Source organism: Sphaerodactylus townsendi, linkage group LG08 (assembly GCF_021028975.2).
Source record: "Sphaerodactylus townsendi isolate TG3544 linkage group LG08, MPM_Stown_v2.3, whole genome shotgun sequence".
Classification (NCBI taxonomy): domain Eukaryota; kingdom Metazoa; phylum Chordata; class Lepidosauria; order Squamata; family Sphaerodactylidae; genus Sphaerodactylus; species Sphaerodactylus townsendi.
This window is the reverse complement of record NC_059432.1, coordinates 53,428,028-53,450,923: the sequence shown is the minus strand read 5'-3', so window position 1 is coordinate 53,450,923 and position 22,896 is coordinate 53,428,028. Positions and strand designations below refer to the sequence as shown.

The window sequence follows — 22,896 nt, the reverse complement described above, 5'->3', positions numbered from 1 at the left end:
AGGCAGTACAGATGCTGTGTGCAGCCAACATGATAGATCTGTAACTGGGAATACTCAGTATCTCCATAGTAATATGGAGTTTAGCTGAGATAGTTTTATGAGATTGGTGTCTGCCCTTTTAGCCTTCATTACATGAGCATCCCATTTTTACACAGTGTATTAACATGAAATGAATGGATGTGAAAGAACTCTTAAGTGTTCTTCAGGGTTAGGAATGTGGTGAACACATGCTTGTGAGAAAAATACACCGTGCTGGAGAAATTAGATGTGTAATGTGAGAGAAATAGTTCTGAATAGCAACCCTAGAGGAACTGAGTCAGTGATGAAGAAGAAGGCAAATACAATATTTGTTGTTGTTTTAGTATCAGTTTAGATGAAAACTGCTTATTGAAATAATCTGCATGATGTGCTCTGTAATTTGTCCTTGGCCTTGACATTTGGCATTCATTGATGAAGAATTAACTACCGTATATACTTGCATATAAGTCGAATTTTTCAGCACATTTTTTGTGCTGAAAAAGCCCCCCTTGACTTATATGCGAGTGAGGTGCATTAAAAAAATATTTTAGGGTTTTTATTTTTGTCAGCCGCCAGGGGGCGCAGTTTTTAGGCTAGCAACACCAAAATTTCAGAGTATCATCAGGTGACACTCCTGGTGATACCAGCCAAGTTTGGTGAAGTTTGGTTCAGGGGATCCAAAGTTATGGACCCCCAAAGGGGGTGCCCCCATCCCCCAATGTTTCCAATGGGAGCTAATAGTAGATGGGGCTACATTTTGAGGGTTCATAACTTTGGCCCCTTGAACCAAACTTCACTAAACCTGGGTGGTTTCATCAGGATAATCTCTTGCTGATACCAGCCAGGTTTGGTAATGTTTGGTTTAGGGGATCCAAAGTTATGGCCCCCCAAAGTGGGTGTTTCCATCCCCAGTTGTTTCCAACGGAAGCTAATAGTAGATGGGGCTACCCTTTTGAGGGTCCATAACTTTAAACCCCCTGAACCAAATTTCACGAAACCTGGGTGGTATCATCAGGAGGGTCTCCTAAAGATACTCTGAAATGTTGGTACTGCTAACATAAACATTCCTCCCCTGACAGGCACCCTCAAATTTTCCCCAGATTCTCCCTTTAAATCACACCCCACTGCTGCAAAAACAAATTACAAGCATGGTAGACATGGTGCCTTTGTTCTATGAAAAACTGTAGCAAAAATATCATTATGAAGGACATGTATAATTCATAGCTATCTCAAAATTCCTCACAAGGCAACACATCCTGCCTTCTATAAAACTTCATTTTCAGTGAGCAACTTTAATAGACTGAGAAGTATGTGAAAGTACATCTCATGACCCAAGTATTCAAGACAAACAATATTGACTGATAGTGCTATCCTAAGCAAAGTTAAACACCCTTGTGACCCATTGACTTCAATAGACTCATAAGGGTATTAACTCTGCTTAGGATGACATTGTAGGAGTTCAGTGTGTTTATAATTATGTTTGTTCCTTAAATAATAAGTCAGACTTTAAAAAATCAAGGGCTATAGCTGCAAAAGGAATTCTGGTTGGTGGCACATTTGGAACACTGTTGTTTGATTTTTGTTTTTGTACAAATAAAGGATACTAACAAGGTCCCAGAGGCTGCACGAAAATGCACTGAAAGGAAATCTGGCCAATAAAAAGGCAATGTCTTATTTGTTTTGTCTCTCATGGTCTGGAGTAAAAATATATAGACACCCACATAGGAAGCACTCTAAAGGCAAACTACTAGGGAACAATATTCACTCAGCCAAATGCAGGTAGTTAAGGCAGTGGAATTGTTCTTTGTTTTTGGAAAGAAATAAAAAGAAAACAACTACTACCACCTTTGGAATCACCAGACAGTCTGATCAGAGACAAAACTGATGTTCAATTCCTCCCATAGCAGTCAAATTCTGACTTAAAGCTCCCTGCAGTAAAGTGGTGCGGTGAAGTGTAATAAACAAGCCTGACAATGCATCTTTTGTAACAGACATCTGACACTTTAGCGGGAAAGGGGATTTTTTATTTGTGCAGTTATAGCTCCAATATTTTCTATTATTTTTAGGAACAGTAATCCATTTGTTACAATATAATAGTATGGTATAGTCACTGAATTATATAAGTAGTATACAGCTTTCAAAATGGTTTACTTATTATTATTGTACTTTGCATATTACAGCTCAGAACTGCTCTGGAATGAGGACTTGTGGACAGTGTCTGGAACACCCAGGATGTGGTTGGTGTAATGACCCCAGCAACACAGGCAAAGGCCATTGTGTGGAAGGATCTTCAAGAGGGCCCGTAAAGTTAACTGGGGTGCATCCTGCTGAAATGGTTCTTGACAACAATCTTTGTCCCAAAGAGAAAAATTATGAGTGGTCATTTATCCATTGCCCAGGTAGGATTTCCTGATTTGTTTTCCCCCCCCTGTTGGTTAAGTAGAATAAAGAGAGCTATTGATGCATTTCTTCCAAGAATGGAGTGATTTCACACATCAGATTTGTATGCTTAATTTCGATTGGTACATTTTCAAGGTTTTTGTATTTTAAGACTTTTGTTTAAAAAAATCACAACTTCCCTTTGGTCCCCTTAGCACTTTGTTCTCACCTAGGGATAATTAGATGTCTGTTCAAGTAAAATACATATCACATGTTTGAGAATTTATGCTGTGTGAATGAATGACATATGGAACATGCCAAACAACAACTTTAATTTTTCACAAAGTATATAAAGGTTTCTTTCTTTCTTTATTTTTATCCTGCCTTATACTTAAAGGTCTCAGAGCAGGTTACAATATACAAATCATAAAAGTCAACTAAAAGCTATTATAATATGAAACCTGTTTAAAATGCATGAAAACCTGTAAACATTCATTTAGAAAACTACTACAATATTTAAAAAGTAACAGGACACCTTTAAATTTCACTATGAATGATGAAATAAATATTGAATAGGTTGTTTTTTTATATTCAGCCACGAGCATTTAATTGCAAACATTCTGTGCCCTTATAATGTTTGCTAAGGAACTTTTTTTGGGGGGGAGGGTAAAAATTCTTTGTAATTCTTCCTTTGTTTTGCAAAATCAGGACTGTGAAGCTCAAAAAGTGGGCAGGTTTTGTTTATATAATCTATATATATAAAAAGCTAACAGTGACTTTGTTAGTCATGCCCTAACGCCGAAACGACTGGACAGATCGCCCCCAAATTTTCACATGATGTTCCCCCCTGTTGCGGGCAGGTAATCAGACCTTCAAATTGCCAAAAGTCCATACCTGAGCCAGGTAAGACGTCTTTTTCCTGGCGCACCAGGCCATGAAGCTGGCTGTGTTTAACTGTCACCCTTAGAATGTTCGTGCAGCATGTCTGTGGCCTGAGGGGTTGGTATGCCCTTACAATGTTTGCGCAGATGGGCAGAGATGAGCAGTTAAAACAGTAAATAGGTAATACTGTTAGGTAATACGAGTGGAAGTGAAACACATACACACTTTGCCGTGTGAAACGTCAGGTGGGGTTCCCCCCCTCACATGCAGGTAACTTTCACTCTCTGTGCCTCACCCACCGCTACCACACAACACACATACTCTCATACACATCCAGCTCATCCTCACACACCTCACACTGCCCTCCCTCACATCCAACCACCACTTACCCACTTCCTCACCCATATTCGCCACAGCTCTCTTTTACTAAAAGCGAGCTGGAGTTTGCCTTTTTCTTCTAAAAAAATCTGCGGGGTGGGGGCGAATCAACACTACTGCCTCCTCTTCTTTTGCACATGGCTCTTTAAGAACCCAGGGAGCTGACCTCGATCTGAACGCCTCACCACCCTGCCTCTGCTGCCTGACTGGGATAGTCTGCTTGCCCCAGTTCTGCCTTACCCAAGTCAGGATTGTGCGTGTCAACCAGCCTCATGGACAGTGGGATTTGCACTCTGGACAGTTCCGTTGTGGAATGGAAAGGGTTACTTTATACTAAAAAAAAAGACACTTTTCAATGTGAATTGAAAAGGGAAAGAGGGATTCCATTTGACCACCCCAAAAGGCTATGCTGGGGATCATTGGACCTGCATGGACATCTGTGTGGGTTGCGGACTGTGGTGAGAAGGACAATTGCCACAGCAATGCATGGCCGGGCCCCGCTAGTTAGAGATATATAGAATGTCTGAATCATCCTCTGATCATTTCAACACTTCCTGATTCCAATTTATAAAGATTTCAAAGCTCTGGGTTCCTGCTCCTTTTCCATTCATGGGCAAAAATGATGAAAGTCAAGTAAGAATGAAAATTAAATATATTTACAGTGAAAAGGAGAGAAAGCCATTTATTTAGTTTTCATAATTTTGGTTTTTTAAAATCATTTTCTACCTGGCAAACAATGAGGGCAAACACTGAAAACCCTTGTTTGAGCCAAATGCATTTGCTTATGGATATCCAGGCCACTACTAGTAATTATCCATCTAATAGAGAAAACCTGACTCTCATGGGGATAATGAATTTGGTATAATGGAACTAGGCACAAATGTCAGAAAAGTTCTGGGGAAACCTTTGGGTATGCATAAGAATAGGCCTTTCTACCATGGACTTCTATTCATGGCATACCATCCTATCTGCACACCCCCCTCCCCCGCCCCTGCCCTGCCAAAAGGAATCAATCTAATTAATTAATTAATTAATTAATTAGCCGCCTCACCCCCGAAGGGCTTGAACATAATGTGAACATAACATAATGTGAACATAACGACTACAGCATTGGCAGCTTTGGTAATTTGTTAACAGCATTGGCCATTAGACTTGAGGTAATATGATACCAAGATGGAGAATATGACTCCAGAGACCTCAGGAAGTCCAATAATATAGATTGCAAGAGAAGGAAGACAATCACTGAGACTGCACTGGTGCACTAGGTGTTCACTTGTTGAGGCAGTGAGAAGAGCTTTGGCACTGCCCGTTCTGCCTCCTGCTGTTCCTTCTGTGGCACCTCTGGCATGGAATGGTGAAGATAAGGATGATGGGATGAGAGGATGTGAAAGGTGGCAAGGGGTCAAGTGATTGATTGGTGAAGAGTGGAAGGTAAGTGAATGAGGAATGTTGAAGGTTATCATGAACCTGGTAGACAGAGGTGGGAAGAAGGTAGTAAAGAAGATGAGGAGGAAGAGGATGGAAGTGGAGGTAGGAGTGAAGGGAAGGGGGAACAAGAATACAGCGTGAGGAGGAAGAGAGAACTTGGAAAGGTGTATTGGGTCTACTCTGGTGAAAGGGAGTGGGATGAAATAGGATGTTCCAGTGGGTTAGTGAAATTGTCATGGAGATGGGGAAGAAGGGAATAGTGTTAATGACAGGGTGAAAGACAAACAGGAGAGAAAGCAATAATATTTTAAAATAAGGGGAAGAAAGGGAAGAAGCAACCATAAGCAACTTTTGAACTTGCTCACTTATGCTGATGGCCCCAGGCTCTGAGATATGCCATATTTTGTGTGGCGTATCTCTGCTTTCCCCTATGGGGATTTCCAGGTAGAGTTTTAAAAAACTTTTTGGGCTTCCTGTGTTGCAAGAAAGTTCTTTGGAGGGGGCAGTATGACTGTGGAGTTAGTGTGTTTCTGATGTGGCGAGAGATGGCCTGCATGAGAAGAGCTTATCCTCAGTCCTTAGAAAAAGGTTTCTAAACCTCGAGTGCCCTCATAGACCCACTGGAGGTCCCCAAATTTCAGTTTGAGAAATTTGTCCTAAACGTGTGGATGCTCTGCAACAGCAGTATTGAAATCCTCCCATGGGAATCATAAATCTTGGCCACTGAAGTTCTTGTGGGTAGGCAGTGTCATTCTTGCCCCAACATACATGTTAGCAATTGCTATAAGGCAAGAAAGACTGTTCGGGGAGATGTAATTTAGCAGGCATTGTGAGCAAAACTTGGGGAAAGAGTGTAACTTTTACATTCCAAAAGCCACAAGTTGATCCTAACAGTTGAATAGCAAACCACAAGGCCACATCTTGTGCTGTGGTCCTTTCTGACTCACCCTTAGTTTCAGTTGCTGTTCTAATCCACGCTCTCTGGCATCAACAAGCATCATTCCTTGATGTCTGAGAATCATTGAGCTGCTGCTGCTAACATCCTATCAGAGAAATCCCTTAACAATCAGCTGGCCTTATATGCTAATGTACTTCTTTGCCCTTGGGTATACTAGATAAAGCTGAAATCACACATGCATTGTAAAGCACAGGAAGGCTGGAATGTGATTGTAAATCATCCTTGCTGCATAGTCATCAATCTTGTCAGAAACCTGATACAAGCACATTTAAAACTGCCTTTCTCTTTTTCACATGGGCACAAATGCAGTTGGAACTGCCTTTTAGTTTTTCATATATGCACACCAATGGCATGGGAGTGGCAGAAAAGTACTTCAGGTGCCATGTGACAAGTCACTAGTTAGGACAACTGCATTTTTAATCAGCTTGGCTTTTCCAGTGGTATCCAGTTTATAAATTAAGTTCTTGACTTCAGGCCATCATCCTCATCAGTGGTTACTAATAGTAATTTTGGAGGAGATAACCTGGTGTCATTATCTGAAGGAACAGAAACACGAAGCCGCCCCCCCCCCCAATTGTTTGGCCACATTTGATCTGCAGTAATGCACAGTTTTTACTGTGGCAATCCCTTTTCAATTTCATCCTGCAAAAGCAACTTTCCTTGTCAATTTTGCTGGCTCCTAACTACAAAGTGTATCTTCACCTTTATGTTACATTGCTATTGTGCTATAAGAAGGAGAAAAATATTTTAAATTCCTTTCAAAAATGAAGGATGAAGGGGAGAAGAAAGCAGACAAAGGGAGGTTGGGCAGCTACATAGGGGCACAGAGTAATTTAGAGCTCAGGGTAATGTAAGTTCTGAGGGGATCACTCTCTATACTTATGTTCTATCACTTATTTGATATGAATAATATTTTTTCATTTTCTCTGCTGAAGGAGGGAGAAGAAAAAATGGATGAAGGGGAGGTTGGGCGTAGATAAGGGCTAGGTCAGTGATGGCGAACCTTTTCGAGACTGAGTGCCCAAATTGCAACCCAAAACCCACTTATTTTTCGCAAAGTGCCAACACGGTAATTTAACCTGAATACTGAGGTTTTAGTTTAGAAAAAAACAGTTGGCTCTGAGGTGTGCATTACTCGGGAGCAAACTTGGTGATAGTCGGTGGCTTTGCTTTGAAGCAACCGTGCAACTCTTCCAACGGGTGAATCACGACCCTAGGAGGGTTTGCTCAGAAGCCAGCAACCGAGCTTACTCCCAGGTAAAGGATCGCACTTTTGTTCTTCGCATGAAAATCAGTGGGGTTTAACAGTGCTTAACAGGGTTACCTACACTGCTTCCCCAAAACTAGGTCTTAGGTTTCATGCTAATAATCGAGTTCAGCGGCCCAGGCCAGCCTAGATGTGTGTGTGGGGGGGGGGAACTCTGCGCGTGCCCACAGAGAGGGCTCTGAGTGCCACGTCTGGCACCCGTGCCATAGGTTCGCCACCACTGGGCTAGGTATTTGCTTGGGCAGAGAAATAAAGACCATTTCAATCTGATCATGCTCAAGGGAAGTTGGCTCAGAAACCCATTTTAAAAAAATATTGCTCAGAAAAACAGTAAGGGAGAAAAATTAAAGGAAAATGTTTTCAGAACCAAATGTGTGGAATTAAAAGAAAAAAGTGTAACATTTAGCAGCAAGATGCCCTGTAGACTCATGCAGAAAAGTCCAAAGAGAGGCTAGTGGGGGGGGGGGGAGCCACTTTAGGAAAGTTCCAGGTAACTATGGAGGATCCTGATTTTTTCCCCTTCCAATACAACATAATCCTAGACATAATAAATCCTTGAGTCTAGAGCTTTGTTTTACTCTTTATCCTTTAGAGCTTCAGAGCCTAGAGCTTCACTTTACTCTTTATCCTTATCTTTATCCTTCAAGCTTCATTTTACTCAATCTAACCACCACAGATGTATTTTCTTAAACTATATTAAAGCTATGTTAATTTAAGATTGCTACTTTTTGTCATAATGGATTTAAAAAATAGGGATTACAAGTTGCTCATAATATGAAATTTTTGCCCCTTAACCAATGCACACATCTTTAAACTATATCATTATTTCTTTAGATGGACATTCTTCCTATTCTCAGATGCTCATTCACCTGGGCTCTGATACATGTTATATGAATTGATATCAAAAATATTATTTCTAATCTATTAAAGGACATATTAGTCTGTTGCTCCTCTGGTCCTTGTTTCTCACCAAGGCTGTTCTATTTTGGGTCTCTGTACTCCCTATCTGGTATGTTTAGCAGAGAGACCTGGCCAACTCGGTCTCTAGTGAATCTCCCATCTTGTTAATTCCATTGGGGTAGGTGCACCTGAAGTCAGTAATCAAAAGATTACTGTAATCAAAGTAATCAAAAGAAGTCAGTTTTCAAAAAAGAACTGACATAGCAGTCACTTATACCAACAGCTGTGAATTAAACAAAAGATGAAAAATCCAAAGCGTGATTTAATCATCTTGGTGTGGCACAGTTAAACTTAAAGGTGTAGAAGGCTTCTCTTTGTAGCAGTCTTTGTTTGATTGATATCAGACTTCCTAAGTTGGTAACTGTCTCTAAAACCCGGAATTTCAGGGATTCCAGAAGATGCTTCTCTTCCGAAAAGTGGGACACCAAAGGAGCCACTACCATGCTGTTCCTGATGTGTGATAAGTGTTCCAAAATGCAAGTCTTCAATTTTCTTCTCATGTGCCCCACATAATAAAACTTGCATGGACAACAGACCATATAAATAACATTGGAGGAACTGCAGGTAGAAAAAATATAACAATTTCTTTTTAAACCCTTTCTCTGCTACCTCAGTCTCTTTACATTCCTCACATAATTTACACACTGAACAAGTGCCACATTTAAAATGCCCAGAAACAATAGACTGCACCTATATAAGTTCTCTAACATCTGCTTTCACCAGAGAATTGCCCAAAGTCTTGCTTGTCTTCAATCCCCAAGGAATGATGATTCACAGTCCAGCAATTCCGGGATGATGGGCCAATATCTCGAAATGATCTTCTTGATACTCTCACCGAGTATGTGGAGGATTCAAACGACCCTGTGATCCTCTCAGACTCCTTTGCTTGGATGTCAACAAAGAGCACCTGTCAGCGGCATCAGCCTTGAACCTAGCCTTCTTAAGTGTCTCCCACGGATAACCTCTAGCCCAGTGGTTCTCAACCTGGGGGTCGGGACCCCTGGGGGTCGAATAATCCTTTCACAGGGGTCGCCAAAGACTCTCTGCATCAGTGTTCTCCATCTGTAAAATGGATAAATGTTAGGATTGGGGGTCATGACAACATGAGGAACTGTATTAAAGGGTCGTGGCATTAGGAAGGTTGAGAACCACTGCTCTAGTCAGTAAATTTACCTTTGTTTTTCTCATCATCATCATCATCATCATCATCATCATCATCATCATCATCATCATCATCATCATCATTATTATTATTATTATTATTATTATTATTAATTCAATTTCTATACCGCCCGATCCCCAAAGGGCCCCGGGCGGTGAACAACATAATATATAAACAATAAGCAGGAGCAAATCCGGTACAATACAAACATAGGCTCCGTCAATAAAACATCTTAAAATACATAAAAACAGTGGCTAACAATTAGCAAATTAAACAAGAGGCGTCCAGGCTCAATTTAAAAACCCACCCCAAGAAGGGGGGGACGGCATTGCTCTCTTGTAATCCTTAACTCAAGTGGAATTTATTTTGGTATGGTATGGTAAGTTGATTCATGGAAGAAATGAATCAAAATGTAAATAATTATTTCTGTCAGTAGATTTCCTGTACAATGTTACTGCCAAAGTTCTTTGTCTGGTGACATTTACCCACAAATCCAAAAAAGGTAAAATCTCTGAACACTTTCAACTAGTGAATTTAATAGTATTGTGCCCGGTGCTTAGCCAGGTGGTGAAGGCATCTGTATTTTGCATAGCTCTAAATTTAAAAAAAAATGATGAATCTCCTGTAAAAAATAATATCCTCAAAAATGGATTGTTATGAGGATTTAGTGATATGGGTTGCCTCAAATAATGCCATAAATAAATTGGCTAATGAGGGACCCACAGGTGACCCCATGCTAATGCCTCTAATTTGTTTGAATAAGTAATTGTTGAAACAAACAAAAAAACTTGTTTTCCAAAATAATACCTAAGAAGTCCAAAAGAAAATGTGTGTGGGAAGTTTTGTTGCTTTTTTGATCCAAATTGGGCAGTGTTGCATGCCCCATCATGCGGGATGTTGCTATACAAAGCCAGAGATGTCCATGGTTACAAGACAAGCTTTAGGTGGTACAAGTAAGTCCTCTACCTTCAAAATTAAATCCATGCTGTCTTTAATGTAGGATGGTGTGTTTTGAACAAACTCTGAAGGAAGAAATCTGTGTATTCTCCAAGAGTTTAGCCACTTTCTCATCTATTTTGCCTAGTAAGCTAGCTCCATCTGTCACTCTTTTCACCAATCTTGCATTAATGTTGCTCCCTTCTTCCCTTCATGACAATTTCATTAACCCACTGGATCACACTATATCATTCCACTCCCCTTCACCAGAGTAGACCCTCCAACAATAATCCGGTCTCCCTTGATACTCCCATAACTCCTCAGAGTTGTAGCATTTGTTTCTTCCAGTGGTGGAGGTAAAGTTTCTGTATTCAGCAGTAGGAGAATACATTTCTTCAATAAATCAACCCACAAGAATATAGGCAGTGACACAGCCCAAGTGTATTATTTACAGCTCTCAGCCTGCCTGCTTCAAGCTGATTCTTTTTCATTTAACTAAATCTTCATGATGTTAAGATTTTGCAGTCATGCTTTTCTGTGCCACTTTGTATAATAGCTTGGAATCATTCTGTATTTTTTACTTATTCTATAAAACAACTAAAATTCATTTCTGATGTCTTTTGTATTCCAGCTTGCCAGTGTAATGGCCATAGTACTTGTGTCAACGGTAATGTTTGTGATCAGTGCAAAAACCTAACTACTGGAAAGCAGTGTGAAACATGCATGCCAGGGTACTATGGGGATCCAACAAATGGAGGGCAGTGTACAGGTAAGTTTTTTTTAATACATGTTCTACTGTTTCCATAAAAGTTATACAAGGAGAATATTTCCTCAAGAAAGAGAGATTTTCCTAGCCCTTTTTGGTAAATGGAACACAGCAAAATGGAATAACATGTCATCTGTTAGATATTGTGAGCACTTCAGTTTTGCTTTCTCAAATTCATTGGGTCCTAGTGTCTTTTCAGGATCAGTTGAAAGAGTTGCTTTTAATGTATACGGTTGTGCATGACCTGTCATCTTTTCCAGCGCTGTCAAATATATTTACTTAAAAATTTGTACTGTGCTTTTCTTTCTCAGGGCAGCTAATAACCCCAAATTTAAAACACAGAAAGTACACTAAAATTTTCCAAAACTACTCTCACCCCATGCCAAATGTATGCAGCCTCTATCCCATGAAAAGCCCTAGGAAAAGCCCTAGAAAATAAAATTACTTTGCAGTATTATCTAAAAGCTACTGGATACACCCCACTTTCAACACCTCAGAGAGCCTGTTCCATAGAGTGGGAACTATGATGGAAAAATCATGAACTACTTTTGCCAGGAAAACAGCTCATAAGTCTTTTCATTTGCCATCTGTTGTGGGACGGGGGCGGGGAGGGGGAGAATCTCTGCTACTGACAACAGTTGCAGCCCCAAGTCTGAGGAATAACCTCTAAATTATAAAAATTACATTCCTCTTTGCTTGCATTCCAGAAGGACTGTACAACCTTCCTTTTGATCCACCAGTGGGCTTTTGTTTGCAAAACAACTTTTCTGACTGACAAATATATTTTCTAGTTGTCTTGTTTCTAATATGTTTAATGTCAGTGTTTAAAATTTAATGCTAATTTTTATTTTGTACTAATTTTATACAATTGTGATATGTTTCAGCCTCTTGCTGCAAGGCACTTTCAATGGTAGCTTGGAAGTGGTCTATAAATATTTTAAATAGTATTTATTTATGTTGAACATTTAGAACATTTTTATGTTACCTTTCTACCCAATCAGAGTCAAAAAGATAGTGAACGTAATATTAAAACCTTTAAACAATTAAAATACAGTTAAAATATAAAATTCAACTAAAACACATAAACATTAGAAGGAGGGCCACTAATACTTATTGGGAATATGCCTGAAGATACAAAAAAGTCTTTACCTGCTGGAGAAAGACACCAGTAGTGGGAGATAGACAAATCTCCCAGGGAAGAGAGTTTTGGTACTATGACAGCAACCCAAGCAGGGCCTCTGAGGAAGACCAGAATGAGCAGGTGGTTTCCTTTGGGAGAAGGCAGTCCTTCAGGCATGTTGGTTCCAGACTGGGCAGAGCTTTAAAATCCAATACCAGAACCTTGAATTGAATCAGGGCGGCATTGTGGGCTTTGCCAATACTTTTGTGCTACACTACGCTACGCAGTAGGAAAAGCTGTACTTCAGTCTATGTTTGCCTGAGATGCTGTTGTTGAATAAAGCATTATGTTATATTATTTGTGGAATGAATAAATTTGTTGTACAGAACTCATTCCACTTCCGTAATGTGTGGCGCTCATTAGAATTTTATGTGGGATTGCACCGAAGACCAGTGAAGAAGACAGGGTTGCACGTAATTGATGTTGATCGAGGCCTTTTGTGCAGGCACACATTCCCTTCCTCCTGCCCTGTCTTGAATTCTGCAGAAGTGGTTCTTGTGGGGGCTCAGGTGGAACTGAGGGAGAGGGCATTGGGCTGTTGGTCTTGTTCCATTGGGAGGGTACACAAGCACGCGACCAACAGCCATCAGAGCGCCTTTTAAGGTTAAAGCTCAAGAACATTCACCATGACTTGGCCTGCTCATGCATAGTCCCAATGTGTGCCTGTACAGAAGACCTTGATAAACATCAATTACAGGTAAGTGCAATCCTGTCTTCTTCATTGAGCTGCTTGGATACACCCAAATTAATTTCATTTGTCCCTTTCTGTGGTCTGACTGAATTTTTGCAGTTGTCATCCCTTCTTTTCTGCTGCTGGCACTTTCAATTCTGAAAAGGTACGTGGTTCAAAGGAAAAAAAGAGTCTGAGATATATGAATTGAATTCAATGTCTCTATGTGCCACTAGTGTTTGCTTGCCATAGCTAAGCTTATGATCACTTCTTGCAGTCACTTCATGAACAGATCATGCTGATTTCTCTGCTTCAAAAAGGAAGTTATGTAGTATATTAAGTGTTGGCTATTTGAAGGATTTATTGAACTGCAGAGGTTGAAAATGTGGACAGAGTATAAACCATGATCCAAGGGAATAGATTTTTTTCCTCCTATAATTGAAAAGATTTGCTTAAGTATGTTGTTTATAGCTTATTACCAAGGCACAACATGTCTCCATAAAACAAGTGGCTACTGCACAGGTGCAAAGCTGCTTGACACAGTTACTGAGAAAGTTTAATAAAAAATGAGATTAAGAGCTTTCCTTGTATATAATTGAGGAATTAAGTTTGATCCAATTAAATTCGCCTGGCATATCTAGATTTTGAGCATGCCTAATTTCTATTGATTTGTTACTAAATCAGGGATATTATCTGTGAATATTTAGGGTGTGGAAAGGTGTGTCTTGGGATGGGTGGGAAGGTGAGGATTGAGGGAGGATGGAAAGAGTGGCTTGGGATGGAGAAGGGTGGGAAGATGAGGCTTGGGATGGGGAGGGTTGGAAGGTGTGACGGGGCGGGGGAGGGTTGGAAGGTGTGGCTTGAGATGGAGGGAGGTGGAAAGGTGAGTATTAGGGTGGGGGAGGGTGGAAAGGGGAGGCTAGGGTCGGTAGAGGGTGGACTGGAGCTGCTTGGGGTGAGGGGAGGCAGGAGGACTTTGTCAGGCTGAATAGAAAGGTGAGGCTTGGGGTGAGGGAGGGTAAAAGGTGAAGCTTGGGATGGGGAGGGTTGGAAGGTATAGCTTGGGGTGGGGGAGGGTTGAAGGTTTGGCTTGGATTGGAGTGGGGTGGAAAGGTGAGTATTGGGGTGGGGCAGAGTGGAAAGGTGAGATTTGGGGTGGGGAGAAGGTGGACTGGAGCTGTTTGAGTTGGGGGGAGCTGGAAGGGCTTTGTCAGGCTGGGGTAGAAAGGTGAGGCTTGGGGTGCAGGAGGGTTGAAGGATGTGGCTTGAGAGAGAAGGGTGGAATGTTGAGAATTGAGGTGGGGAAGATGGAAGGGTGAGGCTTGGAGAGGGGGAGGGTGGACTGGAACTGTTTGAGGTGTTCTATCACTTAAGCAGTTATAGGTTAGGATTGTGGCAATTCTGTATTTTGTACAAACATGTACAGATGTGGCAGTGGCAAAGAAATGTAAAAGTTCAAACAAATGTGATGGAAGCAGAGAAATGTACATTTTCAAATTCTCTTCCAACACTGAGTAGAACATGTTTTGACCAGTGTTGCAGGCTGTGTAATTGCATAGGGTGAAGCAGACTGAACTTCCAAAATATTCATGAAACAGAAGGTCACCTTTCTTAAGCAGCTGAAAACAGAATACATGACACATTTCTTGTGTGGTAAAATTGTTGATCTGTTAATTCAGAAGACCCTTTGACCTCTGAACGCCTCTGTTCATTAGTGGGTTCATTTGGCTTCACGGCAATTTAAAATGCAATACTGTCTATGCCGACATGCACATTTGATAAGTTAAAGTTAAATATATTGAGAAAATATTCAAGAGAAAGATTAATGTCTATCCTTATTGACAGTTGCACATTTTCTTAGTGTTTTATGAAGGTTTAAATAATTCTTAATGGTTTTCTTATTTCCTGAAGTTGACAAAATGTTCCTCTGCACTCTCTAGTAGCTCTGTGACAAAGTGATATATTAAAGCAGTTTTTATTCTTTAGGGATACATTAGCTATCTAACCAAATAAGCATTCTGTCACCTTTAGTGAATTATGTGTAATGTAATAATGGCTAAAATCAATTTATAAGCCTATAAAATTATAAATTTTACTGCTTGTTTCTCATGCTCTGGATAGAGGCTACCTGTGCAAGTTCATGTGAGACATGATTTCAGAATTGGTTATTCAAGCTTCCATAGTATTTAAAAATTATACTTATTTTATAGTAGAACATTTTCTACATAGCTGTGAAGGAGTAGGTGTCTTATAGAATTCTCTGTCGTAATTGTAAATTGGCATTGACTGTCATAATTTGTGTGCATGTAAGTTACATGGGTGTTTGCCAAATTAGTGGCTGATTTTCCATCCCACTGTGGTTACTTTTATTCCTTGTAGCTCCTGTAGCTCTGTGCACTAATGCAAATCTAGGCTGTCTCATGGAAATGAATTAGTGATAACAGGTATGTCAGTAATTATTTGAACTCATATACTATAATGGGCAAGACTGGCAAAAGGAATTTCTCTCATTTAACCCCTTCCTGAATGAAGCTTCTGGACTAAGAGAAGACCAGCATTTATTTTTATTAAAAAAAAACCCTCTTCAGCTCTGTATTTCTCCTTTAAGTGCATTACAGCCAGAAAGAAAAAGCAACAACCATATACCCAAAAGCATTAAAATAGTGAACAATTCAGCAAAATTATCAGTTGTCTTCTCTATTTGAACTTCTAAAGTTCTGCTGAATGATTTTCCTTACATACACTCTTCTTAAAGAACGTGTGGGCCTTCCCTTCTGGAAGGCAATGTCAAGTTCAGATTGCTGCTGTGAGAAAAAGGTTGATATGGCACAGCAGCTGTTTTATCTACTCTGCAAGAGTGGGCAGCAAGGAGGATCTGCTGTGAAGATTGAAAGGTTAACACCAGACAAAATTATCCTTTGGGTGTTTGTGGCCCATGTGATGACTTTTATGGTAAAAAAACAAGCATCTTGAACGGAACCTGCAAAATGAACAGTGAACCACTCTAAAGATCTTTGCATAGGTCTGATGTGAACAAATTATCAGACCTTAATAACAACCAAATTGCTGCCTTTTGAACCCAATAAAGTTTCAGAGTTCTCTTCAAGGCTTCCCTATGTAGAGTATAGTAGTCCAGCCTTGAGGTTACAGTACCATGAATCAGCATGACCAGATCAGCTGATGTAACTTTTATCATAAATTAAGTTACAGTTGAAGAAGCATGTTTAATAATTATACAAATTTGTTTTTCTAATGGTCATCTTGGATTCTATAAAACTCCAGTTTTAACTTGAAGAAGACATTGATGCATAGTGGATAGTGTATCTGTCCTGGGCCAGTCATTTCTCTCAGCTTCACCACCCTTCACGTAGTTGTTGTGAAGATAAAATAGATGTGGCCAAGCCATGTGTGCCACCAAATCAATATACAGATATTATTTGAAACACAGAAATTCTGGACCACTCTGACAACCACTACGTCAGACTACACAGAGAAGCCATTGAAATCCACAAGCACATGGACAATTTCAACAGAAAGGAAGAAACTATGAAAATGAACAGAATTTGACTGCCAGTTTTGAAAAACACTAGAGTTAAGACAGTGACTAATCAGCTGCACACAGACACAGGATGACTATAGATAATCAAAGGAAACAAAGGCCAGACTACTTCTATTCAGATGCCTCACCTATTGACCTTGCTATCTCCATTGTTACTCACATGCTACACTTCATTGTTACTCAGTTGCCAGGCCATTCCTATTCAGATGCCCTCACCTATTGACTTTCACTCACAGGTATATATACTCCACTTGCTTTCCTTTCCAACTATCATATCCTCTGCAGATGCCAGCCACAGATGCAGGCGAAACGTCAGGAGAGAATGCTGCCAGAACACGGCCATACAGCCCGGAAACCACACAGCACCCCAACTGACATATGTTTTCTCTTTTTTCAGTTTCAGCTTGTTTTCTCTCAGCCACACACCTCAGCATCTAGAATCTCTCCAAGACAGAGAAAAATGACAACTCCTCGTGGCTTATTTAAAGAGATGTTAAACCAGAGCTTTGGGCAATTTTATTCAGTGGCCTTACATAGGGGTGTGTGTGTGTGTGTGTGTGTGTGTGTGTGAGTGAGTGAGTGAGTGAGTGAGTGAGTGAGTGAGTGAGTGAGTGAGTGAGTGAGTGAGTGAGTGAGTGAGTGAGTGAGTGAGTGAGTGTGGGCATATGTTAAGAGCCATCAAGTCACGTCTGACTTATGGTGACCCTATGAATTAATGACCTCCAGAATGCCTTATCGTTAACAGTTTTGCTCAGGTCTTGCAAAATGAAAGCCATGGCTTCCTTGATTCAGTCAGTCAATCATATGTTTGGTCTTTCTTTCTGCTACCTTCAGCTGTTCCTAGCATTATTCACTTTCCTAGTAACTCTTGTCATAATGTGATAAAAGTATGATAGACTCAGTTTAGTAATTTTAGCTTCCAGGGAGTTTCAGGCTTGATTTGATCTATAGCGCACTTACTTGCCTTTTGGTGGTTGGTATCTATAAAAACTCTACTCCAGCACCTCATTTCAAATGAATCAACATTCTTCCTGTCAACTTTCTAGGATTTGTTCTGCATATAGATTGAACAGATAGACAGATAATGTATATTTTTGTCAGACACCTTTGCCAGTTGAAATCCATTCTATTTTTCCACATTCTGTCCTAAAAACAGCCTCTTGTCCAAGGTACAGGTTGCCCATCAAAACAATCAGATATTTTAGCACACCCATTTCTCATGATTCACATAGTGAAAAACTTTGCTATAATCTGTGAAATGCAAGCTATCCTCCAGTAACCAGCATAAATTTGCAGTATAATCTCTAGTGCCTCTTCCTTTTCTGAATCTGGCCTGAACATCTGGCATTTATAGATTCCATACATGGCAACAGTCTTTGTTATTCTATTTTGAGTATCACTTTACTTGCATGAGAATTAATACTATGGTCATATAGTTGTTGCCATCTTTGACATCTCCTTTTTTCAGAATTGGAATGTAAATTGAGGGTATCCAATCTGTGGGCCATTGTTTTGTTTTCCATGTTTGTTCGCATATTTTGTTAAGATTTTGATGGACTCAATTTCAGTAATAAGCTCTATTGATACTACATGTACTTCTGGTGATCTGTTTCTCCCAATTGCTTTCAGTCCAGCTTTCACTTCACTTTCTAAAACAGTAGGTCCTTCTTGAAGAAATCTGCCATCCTTTAATCTCTGGTATTTTCTTCAATATGCTGTTCCTAACTTCTGTCAGACACTGAAGAGACCTAAACCAGCTTAACTTCAGTAAAGTTGCTCCATCAGTTGCCTTCCAGCCCATTGCATGAGTTGGATAGTTTCTCTGTGTTCATAGAAAACAACAGTTGCTAATAGCATGTTCAGATACAGTTTTGTATTTCTATTAGTATTGTTTTCAGACATTTATTTGCTTAGTCTGCATGAAGTAATTGTGTAGGATATAGCATTTATAATGTAACATGCAAACAGTGCATAGGTTTTGATACATTTTAATTAAGGTTATGCTTAATAGTATTCAAAGCAGCTCTGCAATAAGCCTTCACTTCACAAGCCCTTTGTTTAATTTATTCATTTTTCTACAAGATATGCAGAGATAGCTGTTTCTCAGACTAAAACAAAACACAGTGCTGTACACTTCAAAACCAGATCAAAAACAGTCTGTGCATTTTCATCAGAGGCAGCAGGAAGTAAACGGCAACACATGTCAGTGTTAAATAAAAGCCAGTTGGATCCAAAGATCAACACAACAAGTTCTACAGGCTTCGGGGATGGGGTTGGTCAGTTCTATGAATAATATTCCTGAAGTTACATGATCATACCCACTTTATGAGATTTTCAAACAACAGAGGTTTGCTGGTTGAGGGGCGGGGGGGGGGGGAGGTGGTTAAAATTCTGTGAGGCATGTCCAAGTCCTTGGTGCGACTAGAATAGCTATACATCAGGCTTACATTTTTAGTTTCAAGTAGTTTAACAGCCTAATCCAGAGCTGATGGGAGGGTGCAAATGGTGCTGTTTCGGTGCCACTCTACCTGCTCCAAAGGGCTTTCCCGCAGCTTGGGAAGTTTGAAAATGTAAACAAAAATAACTCACCTAAAAGCCCCCATAGGGGTAATTAGAGATACACCATGAAAACTGTGGCATATTTCCGCCAGTGACTCCGCTGGTGTATGGGGGTAAGTCAGGCTCTGGAGGCTGACTACGGTCGACCCTGCCTCTCCCACCTCATTTCCACAGCAGCTTTTTTACAGAAATCATTTGAGTTTGTTCCATTTGCTCTTTCTTTTTTTAGTTTTTTTTTTACTCAGTTTTGTTTCCATTGAAATCAACAAAAAGAAACCATAAGCAATTCAGGCACTCTGCAAGCCTTTCTCATCAGACTGAATCTCTGGGTTGCCAGTTTACTGGAACAAGACAGCAAATTTGGGGCAGTGTGTGTTGGACTAGAAATACGTAGATTCAGATTCAAGTTACTGTTCACAATAAAACCCACTGGGCAGCTTTGGACTAGTCATTCTCTGTCAGCCCAACCTACCTCTCTGGCTTGTTGTGAGAGGAAGAGGAAGGAAGAACTTTGTATGCCATTCTAAATTTCTTGGCAGAAAGTCAGGAAAAAAATAGGCATTAAATAATGTAAATGAACAAAAGATGTCAAAATCCGTAGTTTCCTGCTGATCTTAAATACAGGGGAAATTTTTTTGAAATTCAAATTACTTATGATAATTGCAAGTGGAGCAGAGAGATTGGATTAGATCTCACACATCCATTATTCCTATTTGATATAAACTACACTCAGGTAGTCAAATTACTATCAGTTGACTTGATAATTTTTAAAATTAGAACATCAATGTAAAAATCTGAAAATCTAGAAATAATCTTAATATTTTTGGTAATCTTCTCGTAAAATACAGCAGAAGTTTCTCTACGCTAATACTTATTTCTTAATATAAGAATGTTATCCGTAACCTGGAAACTGCTTGTTTTTGTTGGTAATCTCAGAATAGGGTAATATAGAGAAAATAATTCAAGCTCATATCAACCAGGATTTCTGACAATAGTGCTATGCGTTTTTGTTTGTTTTGGAGGTTGAGAAAATTGATTTTTTTTAGTCATTGAAATCGGTTCTATTTTTAGTTGTCATGATCATTTAGTCAAGTTTATGGATCAATAGAATTGTGGCACTTGGAACTAAACAATACATCATATACATGATTTTTGACAAGGATCTCTCATTTTCAAAAAAGGAAAACCAGTTATTATTGGCGTTGGGGAGAGGACCTCAATGGTTTTCTCTTTTTCCCATGCACATCAGCTACCCAAACTGCTTTAAGACCTGTGGATATCCTATATATCCTTCCTCCCCTTTTTTAACTAAAAGGGTTTAATTCCTTCCTCCAATGCAACAGAAAGGGTTGTCCAGTCTTGGTGTTGTGACTCCAATTTGAATATGTCCCCTTGCAATGTCTTTGAGCTATGTAGTTTGGCCTTAAAAGTAAATAAATACTTCAATATATTTTTAAAAAATCTGACACATCTGGGCTTCATTTAAGAGAGAAGAAATGCAGGGATAGGGACGTGAAGGTAACTAAGATAAACCGATATTTCTTAAACCATTGGGGAATCTAAGCTGGCCCTGTCTCTTCCTCCTCCAGTAGGAGGTGGCAATCCTAGAAGATTTAGAGTGGCTTTCTGCCACCCCTGTGAACAAAAAGGATTTCCTTTTTCTCAGTTAAAATTCATTAATCACTGCTTGAGGTTATTGGAAGGGCAGGGGAAGAGAATTATATTGTTAATGTCTAGATGTGCTTTAACTGTTCCTGCAAAAATATTCATTTGAAGTCTTCTGTAAGATGACAAAAACCTCCAATGAAGGAGAGAATAACAGCAACATTTATATTGTACTGCTTTTAAAAAAAAAGCTCTTCTGGCTCAGCTTCCTTTAAGAAGTTTATTTGCTAACTCAGCAGCTAATCCTAAACTGAAGTGAACTTGGGTCCTGTAATTGATGACTACTTTTTACTTAGGTTAGTACTGGAGAGATCCAGCAAGTTGATTTATATTTTACACCTCTATCTTTTTCATGCTCACTTGATCACTTCCAGAGGATTAATGATAATCTTTTAACAGGTTCTGCATGATGTTAGTGATCAAGTTCTCTTATGAACAATTGTGCACCCTTGGTTGAGGCAGTGATAAATTAAAGTTTGCCTAAATTCAATTTCCTCAGTATCCTTATGATATAAAATTATTTCACATTACCAGCGTTTCTTGTCCTCAATCATGGTGATGTCTGGTGTATTATGTTTCAACACTTTGTCCGTTTGGATTCGAAAGTCCCACAGGATCTTGACCTTCTTATTTTCCATTACTTTCTCTGGACAATGTTCCCACCAGTTCTTAGCTGTTCTTATGTTGTAATTCTTTCATAAATTCCAGTGGATCATCTTGGCCACTGAGTTGTGTCTCTGTTTGTACTCAGTCTGGGCAATCTTTTTGCAGCAGCTGAGGACATGATCTACAGTTTCGTCGTCATCGTCATCGTTATCATTAATTTTCCTATACCGCCCAACCCCCAAAGGGCTCTGAGTGGTGAACAATAATTTATTCTTTCAATTTATTGGTCACCCTCCCCCGAAGGGCTCAGGGCTGCTTACAACCATAGAACATAACATCAATAACTTACATAATAATATTATGTAAAACCAGCCACAATATACAAATAAAACCAAGTAGAAAACTAAAATAATTCAGATGTTGAGAAAAATACCCCCCACCCTCCTCAAGCCCACTGGAGGCTGGGACGATGTAACCACATTCAGCCTGGCTGGCCAAATGCCTGGTCTGTTTAGCAGGCTCTGCGGAAACTTGACAAGTCCCACAGGGCCCTGGTCTCTCTAGGGAGCCAGTTCCACCAGAAGGGGGCCAGAACCGAAAAGGCCCTGGCCCTAGTGGTGGCTAGCTGGACGTGTTTTGGGCCAGGGACCAATAATAGATGCTCCTCCGAAGATCGGAGGGTCCTAGCGGGGCAATATGGGGAGATGCGATCCCTCAAGTATACAGGCCCAAGTCCGTTTATAGCCTTAAAGACTAAGACCAGCACCTTGAACATTCCCCAGAAAACAATGGGCAGCCAATGGAGATGGTACAGGACCGGTGTAATTCGGCCCCAACTTGACGTCCCCGTAAGGAGCCTGGCTGCCGCATGTTGGACAAGCTTAAGGTTCCAGGTCACGGTCAAAGGCAGGCCAGTGTATTGTTACAATAATCAAGTTACAATAATCAAGCCTGGAGGTGACCGTTGTATGGATGACTGTGGCTAAATCTATGCGGGAGAGGTACGGGGCCAGTTGCCGTGCCTGCCGCAGATGATGGAATGCAGCCCGGGCCAATTGGGCAACTTGGACCTTGAGCGAAAGCGTCGGTTCCAGGATGACTCCAGGCTTTTAACCAAAGAGGCTAGGTACAATGCCTCACCGTCCAGCGTTTGCTCACAGTCCACCGGTTGCTCCCTGTGGCCCAGCCACAGCACCTCTGTCTTCGTAGGATTTAACTTCAATCGACTTGCCCTCAACCGGCCAGCGACAGCCTCCAAACAACGCTGCCCTCCATCGTGAACACGAGCTGGATGTCATCCGCATATTGGTGGCACCGCATCCCGAAACTCCAAACCAAACCTGCCAGGGGGTGCATTTAGATATTAAAGAGCATTGGAGAGAGGATCGCCCCCTGCAGCACCTCATATACTATGGGGCAGCACTGGGAGTTCTCTCCCCCCAATGCTACCTGCTGTCCCCGGTCTCGGAGGAATGAAGTCAGCCAACTCAGGGCTGACCCCCGTACCTGGATACCAGTGAGGC

At 40.4% G+C, this 22,896-nt stretch overlaps 1 protein-coding gene across 1 annotated transcript in view; it reads left to right on the top strand.

The window, feature by feature from the left end:
- ATRNL1 (attractin like 1) overlaps positions 1-22,896 on the top strand; it is a 575,975-nt gene that overhangs the window by 98,961 nt on the left and 454,118 nt on the right. Inside the window, exons 17-18 of the mRNA XM_048507055.1 lie at positions 2,199-2,417; positions 11,000-11,137. Of these exons, the coding sequence (XP_048363012.1) occupies positions 2,199-2,417; positions 11,000-11,137 (357 nt within the window). The remainder of the gene's footprint in view (positions 1-2,198; positions 2,418-10,999; positions 11,138-22,896) is intronic.